We start from the raw sequence: 17,361 nt of genomic DNA, 5'->3' as shown, positions 1-17,361 counted from the left end.
TGTGTCAGAGAATCAGACCATTTAAAACGTAAAAAGGGTCAGTAATAATGGAATCTGCTTGGCAGAAGAGGTCATTTTGGAGCCACAGCACTTAGAGAGGACAGATGATGGACTCTGCACTAGTCCAAGCAGCCTTGGAGAAGAGGGGCTGGGAGAGGAGAGGGGCACAGAATGTGAGAACCGGATTACAGACAAAATTTTAGTAGAGTCTTGACAAAGGGTCCCTGTACCACTGAAAGTCTTTAAATAGATATTGCCACAGACTACCCACCAGCAGTACCTGGTGTGGCTAGGGAATCGACAGTTCAGCCAAGTACAGGCGTAAAAGCCATCCAGTAATACGAATTTGAGAACAAGGGGAGGAAATTTTCATACAGGCAAAAAAAGTCACTCTCCTACCTCAGAACATTTTCCTTTGTAGCCATTCAACCTCCGTTCCATTCTCCGCAACCACTGGATCAACTGCTCTTTGCTGAGACTGTCTAAACTCCCTAGTGTGTCTTCTGTCTCACTCTCCATGTCAGAGGGCGGATCAAAGGTGACAGCAGAAGAGTCCAGGTCAAGTCGATTCAGGGACTCTCGAGAAGATGTTCGTACCAAAGATTCTTTAGAAGAAGATCTGAACAGAGATTCCTTTATTGGACTCCGGAACAAAGACTCCACCGAAGGCACCCGGAGTTGGAGCTTCTGTGCAAAAGACTGCGTGTCAGCTGACTGCAACCAAAACACAATGAAACATGTGGGTTTAAATACACACTTATACATATTTACAATTTATTATTGTTATTCCCTATCACCAGTAATAATCTAGTAAAAGCTCTAACACATTCAATTTATATTCCTGACGTTTTACAAAATATACTGTTTTGTGAAAAACAAGAGACACTTGGTTATCTCTGAAAATGCACTGGACCTGGAGTCAGAGGACTGGGGTGTAGGTCCCAGGTCTGTCCGAGCAGTGGAATGACCTTCACTAGGTCACTTCCCTTCAGTTTGCAAAACTGTAAAAAAGGAAGGAAGCCATACTTTCTCAGCTGACCTCACAGGCGTGCTGTAAGATTTGTCCACTAAAATAAGATCCTTGGAGGCAGTGGCCATTTATACCACCAGTATCCACCCAGTGTCTCAAATGTGGGTACATACTGTGAAGTGTGAAGTATGTGGCTGAAATCAAGTGTGCTTTCTCCGGAGTCTTCATGGAGACTCTGATTCCTGACCACTCTTCTCAGGCAGAGAGTAATGCGCAGTGAACCCATTCTGTTCAACAAGTGAATGCCAGGAAGAGTTGACTAGTGATACCCAACTCTGCTCTACTTAATCATTCTGTCTACCAGGAATAAGAATAAGCATTAAAAAATCACAGAGGACAGTTAGAAAGTCTGAGCTAGAGTCCCTCTGCGCACATCAGTAAGTCTGATACTACGAACAGTGATAAGCAAGAGCTGTTCTCTTAATTAATTAGAATAATAATACATTATTTTGAACAATAACAATGAAAAGTGATATAAGTCAATAACCTGTTCTAAGCTGCATTGTTTTGTTCAGGTGACAGCAGTCAGTACTTAAGAGGTGTTTCCTAGAATCTCATTCTCATTAGTGTGACAAGGTCACTGCAAGATCTCAATGCCAGGAAATGTTCAGGGGAGACTAAGGTCATGTGTAGGAAAAGATTACAAGAAAACAAAAAGATTTTCTTTAGTATAAACCAAGCATACTTTACTCATAGGTTTTAGAGATTTAATAATAGTATTTGGTAAGGTGGGAGGTTAAGAGGGGACAGTTTGTCCCACCTTCTTCATATGCACAGAGATTTATCACAGGATGTTGATAGCAGTAAAAACTGGAAACAATCCAATGTTCAGCATTAGAGGTTACCAAAAAAAAAATTAAATAAACTACAATATATGTAAGGAGGTTCAAGACTATTAAATGGGAAAATTCAGTTGTAAAATAATACATATATTGTGAACTCACTTTGATTTAAGGTAATTACATATACTTTTCAATTTATATGTATGTTTTCACAAACACCCTTAGAATCAGGTTGTTAAGGACAAACACCAAAAGTTAACAATGAGTAGGTCTGAGTGGTAAGATTTTTAGGTGATTTTATTTTCATTTTTATATTTTCCTCTACTTTCCAATTTTTTCCTTAATGTGTAAGTTTTACCTTTATATTGGGATGGGATGGAGAAAGTCTTAAGGGAGAGGAGGGACCCTCATGCTCAAAAACTTAAAGAACTGCTTTACTGATATTCCATTACCAGCCACTTCAGACCCATGCAAAAAGTGCCTTTCAGCTCATACAGACCATCTTCTTGAAAACTGCCTCAGGACAAACAAGTGAGGCAAGTCTGAATAATCTCAGAAATAGTTGTTATTTTAAGGTGAGCCAGAAGCTAATGAACAATGTCAAAGACACACATTTGCAGAAGCTGATAAACTAAGGAACAGCCACATCTACTCTGCTTGGGAGTAAGGTGTTTGAGTGTACTGATTCAGCTTGTGGGCTGCCAGGCAAGGCTGCCTGAGTTCAAATCTGAGCTCCACCATGATGTTCATGACCCTGACCAAGTTACCTAACCTCACTAGTCTTGTTTACCCCCCCCCCGTGAAATGGGGAAGATAAAAATAATAATACCACCACCTCATCTCTACAGTAAGAGCATAATATTAGATCCTAGTTCATCCTAAACTGCTAAAACACTAAAATTATGATCCAATAAAACTATTTCACAGCTTCTCAGATAAAGACGAATGCTCAAATACACCTGTTTTGCAGAACATATTTTTCTCTATTACATGGTGGCACATACTACTTATTTTCAAATATCTGAGGTTTATAAATCTGTCTTAGGTAAAATGTCAGTTATCTTCAATCCTTGGGAATTAATGAAGAGTCATTCTGATTGGCTGTATTTTATGTACTGTAAGAAACAATTAAAAAGTTTACAAATTTTTCTGAAATAGATATACTACACTTCTCTGCCTTCTTAAATAAGGACGATAAGTCTTTTTAAAGACATCCCTGACACAATCATCATGCTGTGTGTCAAAATCTACTGATTTACAGATGTTTTGCCCAGCAGGAAGGGGGTTTCAGGCAGCTGTGCTTCATTAACTCTTGGGCTTGCTTTTCGCCAGAGTTGGTGTCAACTCTGATCTCCTGCTGCTTTCAAGATGCCCAACCACAGTAAGCATTCTGCCCTCTCCGGGGATATACACTGTTCCTAACTTGCTAACAACCACCTGCAACCCACTTATCAGAGAATTATTTAAAGGTAAACAGACTCTGAGTGAAACTGTCTCCTTGTTATGAGAATTAAATAAGATCATATACAGAAATTGCTTAACAATGCCTGACACAAAGTATATTCAATAAACACAATTTTATTATTTTTTAGGGATATATTTGCATTTTTAAAAACAAAGTTCAAAACCTTTAATGGGCTAACTTCCTAAATATCATCCATCTTCATGTTTCACCTTAATTAAAACTTAAATCTCTCTTGACTTTGGTTATAAAGCTGATTGTCATTAATTCTAGTTTTTGCATTCATAACTGTATTTAGACTTTTTGGATTATTCTATAATGGAAGAAAATAGGCATTCTAAATAATGTTCTTTAATAATATTCTTTCAGGATCACTGGATCTGTCCAGTCCCATTTAGACTGGTGCCTCCCAGTATTTTACCCCTACCTCAAGCCTCAAGGCACTTAGAGAAAACAACATCTTTGTAGAGGACTTAGGATTAATTGGGGACGCTGCTCCAGGCCAGAGTCAGCAGGCCCAGGTACTCGGACTATGCCCAGAATCTGGCCAGCCTCCTGAAAGGACTGAGGACCTCAGCTTACAGGTAACCTGTTCATGGAGTCTGGAAAGCTAGACAATACTTCAGAATGTTTAGTCCACGTGAATTAGTTCATAAGTCAGTTACTTCATAAATTACCTACATTCATCCTCCAAGTTCACAGAATTAGAAATGTTACTGCCCTACACTGGAGTGTTGAGAATAGCCAGGTTAATGATAATAATCGTTACTAAAGCCAGAGAAAACAAATGTTCATCTCAGACACTGCAATCATTAAGACTTTTTTCATTAATTTTTTTTTGAAAGGAGTCAAAGGAATGTCAGATGGACCCCACTCTCCAAATAACTTTTTAAAATCAAAGATAAACTAAATTCTCTAGTAGTAAAATCTTTTGCATTAAAACAAACTTTAATAAAAGAAGTCCCATTTCCTTCATATCCCCCTTCCAGAATACGTAACTCAACATCTTTCAACATGATATCCTCCATAATCTTTTACAACTATAAGTTTTGTTAAGTCTTTTTTTCCCAAAGTTTCTCTTTAGTGCCATTAGTTATTCAAATGAGTAACAATGGTATCTTATATGACTGGTATATATACATATATTACTTCCATTTAAAACTTTTTCCAAGAAACCATCAATGAACCTGGATTTACCATACATATTGTATCAAATGTTTGGACATCACTGTTGCAATGTAAAGTCAAATGCTAACAATATAGAATGACCAACACTCTGAAATGACTTGCTATTTTTTCAAATAACATTAATAACAGACCTGAGGTGTTGTTGGTTCACTTCCATTAACACTGTCGGGAGATTTCGTGGCTTGGACAGACGCATTCTAAGAAAACAAAGAAACATCATAAAGAAAAGCAACTAAAAAACTAAAGTTTTAAAACTGTTAAGAACAAAGGCCGAGAACCAAAACCTGTTAGATACATTCATCTATTAAACAAAATTAGTAATTGTTCACTTATTAGAATGTTTCCATGCAAGGCAAAGCTAGTATGTAAGTATTTTAGAAAATTCATTTTGCTATAGTATATATAACTAAGTAGCAAAGATTAGTGTGTAGCAAAACTTATTTCAAGCTAATCACACACCTCTCCCCATTATAATGTCCTCAGCTTTTTCCTCCACAACAAAATTAATATCAAGGATTCAATTAACAAAACTCATTCAAGTAGAAAACTATCCAGGAAAAAGTAATGTCAACTGTTCCCTATAATTAAGCAATATTCAAATTAAAGTTATTTGGGCTAAGCCCTAAAAAATATCTTGGTAACAAGAAACAGAAATGCCTCATTCATTTGAAGCCAGAGTCCTAAATGAAACTGTAATGAAAATCTTCAGGAAAACTTATAATTAAAAATAATTTCTTCCATATGTGAAAGCTTTTTGTTTTGTTCTGTTGGTATGACAAATATTCTAAATTAAGCAACATTCTATTGATTACATCATACTGGGATGAACTCCATGGCAATGGATGATATTCTGAGATCCAAAATTCTATCCTGCATTCATAATGCACGAAATGTCTAACTAAAATTAGAGCTATAGCAGTAGCTCATGATAAGATATCTTCCATGTTCTAAACAAAAGCATTCAACCAAATACTAGCCACTATGTTTCAGTAACTTGGTAGTTAAATAGTACATTTTCTCTGTGACTCTACAGCTCCACAACTCTACCAAGAAAGTCAAATATTTGATTTTTCTTATTTTTAAACACAAGTGGAGGAGGTGCTCAGTTTTGCAAAAGTGTTCTCAAATTTTTGAACTCTCATTAGGTATTTGATACTAAGAAATTATCAAATTTTAGGTGTGATAAATGTATTATGTTTGTATATTTTTAGTCTTTATCTTTAGAAATATATACCAAAATATTTAGATGAAATAAGATCTCTGAAATTTCTTTCAAATAAACCAGTGGTGATGCATAGCGGGAGTAGCTGTATATGTGGGAGGGTGGAAATGGTGTGGTTAGGGAAGTCGGGGCGGGGTAATAAGATGGCCATGAGTTATTAATTATTGACACTGGGAAATGAATTTGGGAGGAGGGGAGAGAAATCTTACAGCACTATCATTACTATTTTCACTTTGTAATATGCTTGAATTTTTCCCTAATAAAGGTTTAAATACCTTCTGGCTTTAATACAAAGAGTTATCAAATTTATCAGTCCAAGATATTTCCTTAAAGTTACAGAGAGGAGAAAGGTTGGGGGAACATAGACACTAACTTTTATCTTCCTGTTCTCTGCCAGTTCAAAGAATTAGAAGTTGTACACATGGCCTATATTTGTGTAGCACCATAATCAGTGCTTTCCAGCCCTAAAAATATCCTATGCTACAAACTATAAAATAAAAAACATACTTTATAGAAACTAGCAAGTCTCTCTGCCAGGCAGTATACTGAACGGTAATGGGCACTTACGTTATGGAGAAAGGAAATAGAAAGGCTCCATAAAATATGAAGGTTGGGAAGAAGAGTGGCAAGAGAGTCCATATTCTATTTTAAGTAAGTTACTTGGCACATGACTGTAGTCCATATGAAAAAAGCTATTCTACAATTGTGTGAAATATCACCTTACCAAACAAACAGCACACCATTTAAAAACTTCCCCTCCCTGCATCTATATTTCAATTTATTTGTTATACTACATATCTAAATAAATGCAGGACAGCTAAGCAAAGTATTGGCCTCTGTTACCAAGTAAATTTAAGTTAGGAATCTCTAGAAGCAAAATTACAGATGTGTCACTTCCTATGATGCCTTCTCTACTCCTGCCCAACAAAATCTTACTCATCTTTCAACTTTCAAATGCGTTGTATTTTGTGAAGCTTCACAAGGCTAGCCTGAAGGACTAACAAATTTCCTATGCCTGTATTTTCTTCTATGAAGCCTTAATTCCTTTGAATTGTTAAGTGTATGTTGACATCTTTGTCTCCATACTAAACTAGAAATGCTGGGAGGGCAGGAACTCTACATTTTGCCTGACTGGCAGTAGAGGCTCAGTAATTGCTTGTTCAATCCTTATGCAGTTACTTCCTTCAGTGTGAGAAGACTTCAAGGCCTTTCCCCAGAGAGAAGCCTAAAGAACTCGCTCCACAGTCACCAATACTTTCTTCTGGAGGCAATTCTTAGATAATAGGAAAAAGTTTCTAAAGTACATTTAATTTAAAAGCATACACAGGTTTCCTGCCAGATTTGTCTTCAGTTACATTTTGTTCAATCTTTCAACAAACATTTTTGACTGCTAAGTACTCAAGGATATAGCAATTTTTAGAGGAAAAGTCAGCAGCTGGTGAGATAAAGTAATGAATTGGATTCTCACTAAATTTTTATTCTATTAAAGGATATGCCATGGTTTTCCTTTGTTATGTGAGAAATGTTTTTTATCTGAACAAAACAAAACTTAAATAAGATTAACATAGACTTTCAGCCTACTTAAATTATTTTGAATAGTTCTAAAGACTCCATTTTTTAATTATTAGTATTGTTCACAACAAGATAGGTATTCAATACAAATTATTTTATGTACTCATGAAAGTAGGCCTAGGAGAAACTCTCTCTCTTTTTTTTTTTAAGTTTCTATTACTACTACATAAAATGTAATATCATTTTACACTTTTAAAGTAAGTTGGTAAGTTATCTCTAACGGGGACTCCTATCTCCCTCTCAAACCAGTTTTGAAAATAGTGAGGTGTTACCTGTAGCCAGAACTAAGGAGAGACCACAATCCCTGAGATCCAAGCTAAGGCATCACTAGAACCCTGAGATGCTTTCTTTTCTACAACTAAGTTTAGGATGTAATACAGGATTGCTACTGGCCATATGCAGGCCAAATCTTTACTGGTTGCATGGATAAGAACAGAAATGTTCTAATTTCACCACACCAGCTGCTTAACAAATTAAACCAATTCTCACTGTTTAAAAAACCCTCAATCCCAGTTCAGTCAATGTCCATTCTAGCACCAAAAGGTATCCTTACTGGGCAATCAAACATCTCTAAGTTTTAATTTGCTAAATTAAGAACTTAGATACCTTGGGAAAAAAGTCTATTTTCCCAAAATGAAATTATGTACAAGACTCAAAATTGTATGAATTTAGTCAGTTGAAAAATAAAGAGGTAATTATTTCCTTTCAAACATTTAATACATAGAAAACTGGTACACTCCCAAAATAAGATGCAATTATTGGTTATAGCAGACTCCACCTACCTATGCAATGTTGTTTCATTATGTATTTACATACAAGGACTTTTTTTTCCCTAAAAATGTGAGTCACATCGCAAAATATCCTTGGCCTCTTACCAATAGTAGAACAGATTCCTAGCAATGCATACTTTTTTCAGTTAATGAGCAAACACTCCTTAGGGAGAAAACAGAGTTTACACGAAGTGAAGGTATTCCTCACTACATTAATGAAAACAGTGTTATTTTGCTGCTGTTAAAAAGCCACCGAAAAAACACAACAGCCATCAGAATTCAGCAATTTACTCTCTGATTTTTTTAAGAGCAAGGTTAGCAAAAGGGCACTGAAGATGCTTTGAGAGATAGTAAGTGGCAAGCAACATGAGATTTGCTTCTAGAATTACCAAATTACTTCACTTCCCCACAAAGGGAATGCAGAAAGCGGTGGAAGGACTCACCACACTGTCAGTCTGTGTTTTAGGCTGCTTGGAGGAATCCAAAGCAAAGATAGTATACTCAGAGAGAAAAGCAGGTTCTGCTATCATCCCGGCTAGTAGCTGTCTCATTCAATGTAATAAGCAGAGGTATAAAAATAAAACAAATGATGAAAAACAAATCATAAGGGCACGTTGCAAAGTGTTCTCGCCACACACCACACACAACACATAAAGGCCTTGTGCTACCACCACTGCCGCCACCATCGCTCCACCCACAGAAATAGTAAGTTGCTGGTCAGGCAGGAAGGGAGATGAACTGTTTGAGTTCTCAAAACCCAACTTGAAACAACTTGCTTATCGGCATACAAATGATATATGCAAAGGCACCACAGCACACAGTATGTCTGGCAATTCAGTATAAGAGTCTATACCAATAAGAACAATGCATGGTAAAGAATACAAAGCTTTAGTATGACAAATAGCAAGCCAATCATATTTACACATTCAAAAAGGTAGCACGGAAATTTATAGGGAGGATAAAACACATAAAAGTTTAATTAGTCATTTAGTTGTACTTATGTACAGTATAGTTTTCTCCAATACATACAGAAGAAACTTTTAAAACTGAAATTTACAGTAAGTTTTAAGGATAAATTCTATTTTATTGATTCTTTTGATAAATAGTGTTCTGTGCTTCTATTTTCTTTCAGAAACTATATACTACACACCAAAATACTATCATGAATTAGATGTATAAGAAATTATAACTAAAAAGAACTTTTTGATGGAGGTGGTTACACAAATATACACATGTAATAAAACTGCATAAAATTCCACATGTGCACAGCATGTAAAACAGGTGAAATCTGATCAAGGTCTGTGGATGTCACAGAGTTTACTGATGTTAATTTCCATGTTTTGATAGGGTACTATAGTTACTTTACAAGATGTTACTTTTGGGAGAAACTGGGTAAATGGTACACAGAGCTCCCCTAAAAAGAAATTTTGTAATCTCCCATGAATCTTATTTTAAAATAAAAACTTTCAAAAACAAACCTTTTGATACATTAACTTAGCAGTTAATGTATGCTATTTAATTTATTTTCTGATACAACTCTACTACATTATGTATTTGTAATATATATGTCTGCAAAAGCTTAACAATTTAGACTTCTCATCTCAGTAGTCCAGAGTTATGGGCTCTGACTAAAGCCTTCACTAACTCTTCATCTGGTCCTATTAGCAGCCATCTTATGGATAGGATAAACAATTTTAAAGTATTTTTGGTTATGTTAATAACTGCTACCATGGAGGTAGTATCCAAGAATTGATTTTATACTAAATCCTAAAATTTAGTATTGGTAGCGTACTAAAATAAACTAGATGCCTATTTGGCTCTAGGGTATCATTCTACCCAAGTTTCCACTCTTGCTGAAAATTTTACTCTCCTGGGAATTCAGAAAGGCCATCTTATAAGTGGATGTTACTTTAAGTTAAATGCTTTACAAATTCACTCTTAGGCTTCCAAAGTTAATTTTTGAAATGAAGTCACTCTTCATTTCACACAAGGAAATAAATTAAAATTTCACAGTTAAGAGTGTATTTGAGTGAGGATATAGCTCAGTGGTAGAGTGTGCTTAGCATACACAAGGTCCTGGGTTCAGTTCCCAGTATCTCCACTAAAAAAAATTTTTTTTAAATAAAAAAACTTAAAAAAAAAATCTAATTACCCCCCCCAAAAGAGTATATTTGAAATTTTAAGAGAAAAACACAAAAGCTGATACCCAGTATAGAAAAACACGTTGACCAAACATTTCAAAACCAGGTGCTGCCAAACAATGATTTATACGCCATCCCTAGCCCAAGTAAAAGCAAAGTAGCTATTTCAAAGCCTAGGGAAGCTTTCTCCCTACTTGTTGCCCTTGTCATTTGCTTCTTAAGCCTGTGAAAGTTTCCCAAGATTCAGTTTCCAAATATCCTCAATAAAATTCTGTCTCAACTCAGCCTCTTTCAAACTCTGTTCAAATTCTAATCCAAATCTGCTAAGAATTTAATTTACCTCTTCCGTGTGGTCCTTCATTGAAGCTATCAGTTGAACTAACATTGATTAAAGTTTCATGTATCTACACATTTTATGAAGAGCACCTAAAACTCCTATCAGCCATCTGTTGAAAGCTTTCAATCTATCTTCCATGTCTCTTACTCAGATGTCTGTCTGTCTGTCTGTCTGTCTATCTATCTCTACCTCTCTGTGTTTTTGGTGAGATTACTCAGTATTTTTTTCAAGGTCCCCAATTTTCCCTCGAACTGGGACCAGTCTGAGTTTCATTCTGGTTTACATTTTTATATCAAAAGTTTTTTCATTTCTAGGATTTCTAATTGCTTCTTTTTCATATCTACTTAATCTATTTTTGTTTTGGCCTGTTTTTCCCCCCACAATTTTCTGTTCTTTTTAAGAAAATTATTACTTTATTTAGTTCTTACTGAAGACAGTTCAAATCTTGTCCAGACTGTCCTTTTAATTTCAGCTGGAATAAATTAATATCCCAATTCCTATTTTTATTGTATGTCTTCTTAGCATTTATTTTTGGCATTTTCATTTACAGGCTCATTTTGAGGAAGATATTACCTTTCTCCTTCCTTCTGTGCTTAATCCTCTTTATCCAGTCAATCTGATTTCCTGGGCTCCAGTTTGGCTTCCCTGACTTAAGGCAATACAGGGGTTATCACAGGCCCAGTCACTAAGCCATTGTGAGGTTTGGTTCGGTTTTCGGTCACAAAGCCTCCCTAAAGACAGCAGCTTCTCATAATAGGCCACAGAGAGCTCTGGGCAGCAGCTGGGAAGAGCTTTTTTTGACCTCCTTTCACCAGTGCAGAGAGCCCCACTTTAGCCTCTGGCTTGCAGCACTTAAACTCTGGCAGCAGAACACCCTCCCAGTCTTTCTCAACCAAAGTTCAAAGAGAAAATCAAGTCCTAATGCCAGCCCTGCTAGCTAGCATCCACTGTATACAATGAATCAATATGTCTCCTATGTATTAATGTATCTCCTATTAGGAGAGGGACCCTAAAAAGTTTAGTATCTTCTAGTATCTCTGCCTTGAAGAGAAGAGGTCCTGTTTCTATCTTCCCAGACACTTATATATAGTTGTTAGTAGCAACACTTACTATTTTGAGTCAATTAAATTCATTCCATTCTTATTTGCAATAATGTATACCTTAAGAAGTACATAATATACTCAGCAGAAGATACATGAATGTAACACTTCAGCAACAACAGGAGAGGAAATATGCAGTAGACTATGGTTAAATCATCTTGATCAAATCCAAGAACATGAATTAATTGTTTTGTCTACATGAAGACTTCTAATATATATAAAGTTAAAGATATACTGTCTTTAAACAACAACAACAAAAAAAGACAGCAAAATAAAGGACAAAGTGTTTAACTTTCCCTAGCCCTAATCACAATAAAAAAGACAGGGTATATAAAGATAGTAAAAAACAAACAAAAAACAAACATATACCAGGCCAGGAAACCAGGAAATCAGGAAAACAGCAATACAGATTCAAAGAATTTTTGCTAAGTCCTAGGGCACCAAAGACTTGAGAAAAATAAGTCATCAAAGATCCAGTTCTGAAAATGCTCAGCACACACATCAAGAAAGTGGAACCAAAAGTTGGTTCAAAAAGATCAACAAATCTTGTGTTTGACTGACAGAGAAAAAAATAAAAGAAAAAAGATGCATATTACTATTATCAGGAATGAAGGAGGGAAAATTACTACTGCATTTACAGAAATAAAAAGGATTCTAAGGCAATACTATGAACAACTCTATGCCAATAAACTGGACAAGTGGGATCACATAGATGAAATCCTAGAAAGACACAATTACCAAAACTGACTCAGGAAGAAACAGAAAATGTTAATAAACTATAAAAAGTAAAGGATTGAATCAGTAATTAAACACTTCTCACAAAGAAAAGCCCTGGATCAGATAGCTTCATTGGTAAATTCTACCAAACATTTAAAGAATTAATACTCTTCTTCAAAGTCTTCCAAACAAATATGAGGTAATACTTCTCAATGCAGTTTATGAGGCCAATATTTTCCTGACAACAAAACCAGATATCAACACACAAAAAAATAAAACTGCAGACCAACATCTCTTATGAATACAGACACAAAAACTCTCAAAAAAAAAAAAAAAACTAGAAAATCAAATCTGGCAATATAAAATTCACATACCAGGAACAAGTGAAATTTATTCTATACAGGGTTGGTTTAACATCTAAAACCAATTAATATAAAACATCATATCAAGAGAGTAAAGGACAAAGCCACTGCCAATCTCAAGATGCAGAGAAAGCATCTGACAAAATTCAACACTGCTTCATGGTAAGAACATTCAACAGACTAGGAATGGAAGGGAACTTCCTCAACATGACAAAGGGAATCTATTAAACACCCACAGCTGGCATCATACTTCATGCTTTCCCGCTAAAATCAGGAAAGGGAGACAAGTATGTCTGCTCTCACCACTTCTGTTCAACTGGAAGGTCTAGCCAGGGAAATTAGGCCAGGGAATGTAATAAAAGGCAGCCAGGTTAAGGGAAGATGTAAAACTACCTCTATTTGCAGATGACATGATCTCATACAAAGAAAATACTAAGTAATGCACTAAAGCACTGTTAGAACTAATAAATGAGTCCAGAAAGATTACAGGATAATTTACAAAAATCCAATTTTATTTCTATAGAGTAGCAATGAGAAAACTGAAAATGAAATTAAGATAATGATTCAATTTATAGTAACATCAAAAAGAATAAAATACTTGGAAATAAATTTAACAAAAGTAGTACAAAACTTAAATTCTGAAAACTATAATATTTTGTTGAAAGAAATTCAAGACCTAAATAAACAGAGGAGAAGGAAAGGAAGAGGAGCATGAGAAGATAAAAGAAAGTTTCCCAATTAATTAAATCTGATAAAGATGGCTGAAAAAGAAAAGTATAAATCATTCTCCTTACAAACAGAGTCAGAGGAAATGGAAATAAAATAAGTATCAGAGTGCAACAGGATATTAATAATGCACTCTGACCAACAGAGTTGATTTAAGGAATGAAAGACTGACTTATTATTAGGAAACCTATTAATATAATTCATGATGTATCATTAGACCGAAAGAAAAAATATATAAGAACTGAACAGATACTAAAGGCAATTTAACAGGTATATCTTTTACTTTGATTCTAACATCTAACAAAGTAAAAGCAAATCAGCTTCAAAAGTCAATCCATTTAGGGGCAAAATTAATTTCAAACATAGGAAGAAACATTTCTCATCCATTACACTGAAGATACTTCTCATTAATTCCTAAAGAACAATGCCTTTAGAAGCCCTGAAATAAAGAATAAATTTCAAAAAAGTGCTGTAGAATTGTCAAAAGCTGCAAGCATCAAGAATCCCTGTTAGGGGTCATCACATGGAACAGTGAAAACTGACTTGGAAATACAAAGACAACTACCAAGGTAAGAGGCAGCATTTGGTTTCTGAAAAAAAATCAAAGATCAAGAGAATAAAAAAGAAAAAGGGAGTTCTTTCTTGAAGTTTGGGGAAGCATTCCAGTCCAAAGTAGCCTGATGCTTCATTATGTATTTCCCTGCAATGTCACTCTTAATATAAAATGTAGTGCCCGTGCTATTCAAGAGCGGATGAGTACAGAAAAAGCCTTCTCTTTTCTGTATAATAATGATCTTCCACATGTGATTCACAAATTACCAGCATCTTCATACTTCTGAATTCACCTGCTCATCACAGGAACCTTGTGACAGTGGATATTCATTTCACCAAAATTTAAAGTTGAGAAAGCTGAGGCTCTGAGATGTTAAAGGAAGTTGCCTAAAGCCACACAGCAGGTAAGGGATGGAATCTTGTGATCCTTCTACTACACCAGGCTGTCTCTCTGCATGTAGGGAAGCAAAAAAAGCATGCACTATATATAAACAGACATCTACTAAACAGAACAGAATCCATCAATTAACTAAAATCATTTATTTCTATGCATTGTTTTTTAGCCAAAAAAATTTTTGAAGAAAATAAAAGGATTTCTGGAGTTTAATTTTAAAATAGTGAAACAAAAATTTGAACAGATGAGTCTCTAGAATAAGAATAGACATATGTACTTCGGCCTCCCATCTATGAAGTGTCTCCAGAAGACAGCAAACTAGAAAGCAGAGCAGGAGAGAAAGTGAAAATACCAAACCTTCCTTTGAAAGCTCAGCAGGCAGAGAGAGAGAAACATCATCCCTAGGACCTGAAAGCACATAATGGTCCATCTGTTTCCCTCCCCTCGTGCAGGGATCTATGCGGAGTAGGTAGAGCAGCCCTTCCCGTCTTGTACGGCTGCCCAACAGCAACTCAGTGAGCACTCACTGTGTGCATGGCACCATGCGAGGAGGTCTATATGCTGGTTACTGGTAATCCCCACAGGACCACAAGGAAGGTATCATTACTCCTATTTTACACAAGAGAAAACCTGAGTCACTGAAAAGTTAACCTTCAAAGATCCTCCAGCCAGCAAATCCAGATGACCCCAAAAACCACCTTCTTCTCACCAGTCTATTCCAGGTCTTACTCCAAATAAATAAGTAAATGAAGGCAAGCCAGAGAGTGGAAGAAGATGTTTACTAGGCATATATCCAATTAAAAAACTCCTATCCACACTATTAAAAAAAGAACTCCTACAAATAAATAAGAAAAAGACAAACCAATAGAAAAATGAGCAAGAGACTTAAGCAAGTACTTCACAAAAGAAGTTGTCACTACACAGATGAATAATGCTCAATCTTATTAGAGAAATGCAAATTAAAACTACCATAAGAGAATATTACACAACCACCAAAATGGCTGAAATTAAAGACTAGCAAGAATGTAGAACAACAACATTCATAAGCTCCTGGTGGGAAGGCAAAGTTTTACAATATTCTGAAAAGCAATGGGCATTATCTTCTAGTGTTAAAACCATGTAACCCTTTAACCCAGTGATTCCACTCCTACGTACATAGCAAAAGAAACACAGGAACATGTGTAGCAAAAGAAATAGACAATAATGTTCACAGCAGCATAATTTACTTTAGCCAAAACTTAAGAAAACCCAAAAGTTTAACTATAATGTTTACAATAGAAAAGCATACTTAAGTGGTACAATTGAAAAAAAAAAAAGAAGAAGCAAATATCAAAAAGTCAGGATGATGGTAATCTTTCGTGGGGGAGGGAGACAGCACTTTAGTGCTGGCAGTGTTCCTTTTCCTGGCCTCAGTGGTCGTTATATGGGGATTCACTTCGTAATAATTCACTGATTTGTGCATTTATGTTTTACCCTCTTTTCTGTTTTTGCGAGACTCATAATCCTTCACAGAAAGAAAAAAAAAGTCGAAAACTCTAATCTGAGCTATGGTTCCAGCTGCAAGTCACATGGAATTAGTAGTTAATTCATAGTTTCCAATCACTAGCTTGAAAATACAGGACTTTCCCCCATATAACACTATGCTGAACAAACTTATCAAATCATTCTGAAAATTTCAAATACTAAAGGCAAAGTATATTATCCTCTCAAATTAAGATACTCAAAGAAAACACACTTTACAAATGCAAAACTACTATTTGCAAAAAAAATTCGGTTACTTAACCCCTAGGAATTAAATAATTGATCTGTCAAAATAATTTCCCATTTTATTATCAACAGTAGCATTAAATTAAAAATTAATAAGCTTCTTGTAAAAGGTTTATTAAAGAAGAAATTTCAAACTTACCTCTCTATTGGGTGTGCCTTCATCAAGTTGTTCTGTAAATGAAGATGTCCTGCTCCTGGTTCTCGTTGGTGTTGACGAATTGGAGGAAGCCTAGATTAAAAAATTATTGCACAAGTTAGAAAGACTACATCGATTAGCACACAATGTACTACATACCTTCTCCCAGTCCATGCCCAAAGAACCCAGTGAAAGGAAGGAAAAGCGCAAATACATGAAAAACAGAAAAGGATAACCTCCTGGGCCCTTGGTCTGATTCTGCCACCAACTAGAACTATGATCTTAGATAAATTAACTTTTTGAGGGCTATGTGTCCTCAAAATTAGGTTGTGATGATAATATTAGGGAAAACTGAAACCAGGTAAGGAGTATATGAAAACTCTCTGTACTACCTTTGCAACTCTTCTATAAATAAAAATTACTACAAAATTAAAAGTTCATGTAAAAAAAAAGATGGTCAATTCAATCTTTAAAGTGCGTTCCAGCTCTAATATTCACTACAATGAACTGCACAGCTAAACATCTCCCTAGTCAAGGGCCCTGCTTTGAGAATACTGTGCACACGACAGCTGGATACTGAGATGCCAAACCTTTAGTTCTGTAAAGGACCACATCACTCCTATAATTCCTCAGTACAATAACCCTCAGGAGAATGGACCCAAAATTTAAACTAGGAGTCCGAGGTCTACTCTAAGGTGAGCTAAAAACAGTCCTAAAAGTATTAAAACCAAAACTTCAAGACCTCCCTCACCTATAACCAGATAGATCTTAATTCATCTACACAAATAAATGTCTTGATGTCTTATCCTTCTGTATTCTGCACAGCACTAAATAAATAAAAGGCATTCAATAAATATTTGTTAAATAAGTGAGTGAATGAACAAATGGAACTCTAATCTGTCAAGTCAGCACATATTGCTGGGGCTACGCTGGAACAGAGATCCTGAGGAACAGTGTACACACATACACATACAGACCGACATATACATATTTAGTTTACAATAAGCATAACATTTCTAATTAAGATGGATGTTCAGTAAATGGTGCTGGGACAAGTGGCCATCCATATGAGGGGAGAGAGACCTACCAGATCCTTACTTCAT

At 35.6% G+C, this 17,361-nt stretch overlaps 1 protein-coding gene across 3 annotated transcripts in view; it reads right to left on the bottom strand.

Moving 5' to 3' along the window:
- GOLGA4 (golgin A4) overlaps window positions 1-17,361 on the bottom strand; it is an 84,380-nt gene that overhangs the window by 58,937 nt on the left and 8,082 nt on the right. For all 3 annotated transcript variants that reach the window (XM_072940987.1, XM_006200642.4, XM_072940988.1), the window contains exons 2-4: window positions 16,262-16,351; window positions 4,594-4,659; window positions 400-714 (exon numbers count right to left, since the gene is read on the bottom strand). In XM_072940987.1, the coding sequence (XP_072797088.1) occupies window positions 400-714; window positions 4,594-4,659; window positions 16,262-16,351 (471 nt within the window). The remainder of the gene's footprint in view (window positions 1-399; window positions 715-4,593; window positions 4,660-16,261; window positions 16,352-17,361) is intronic.

This window comes from Vicugna pacos, chromosome 17, assembly GCF_048564905.1.
Source record: "Vicugna pacos chromosome 17, VicPac4, whole genome shotgun sequence".
In the NCBI taxonomy this organism is placed as follows: Eukaryota; Metazoa; Chordata; class Mammalia; order Artiodactyla; family Camelidae; genus Vicugna; species Vicugna pacos.
Note: the sequence above shows the minus strand (reverse complement) of the source record. Positions and strands in the feature narration are given on the sequence as shown.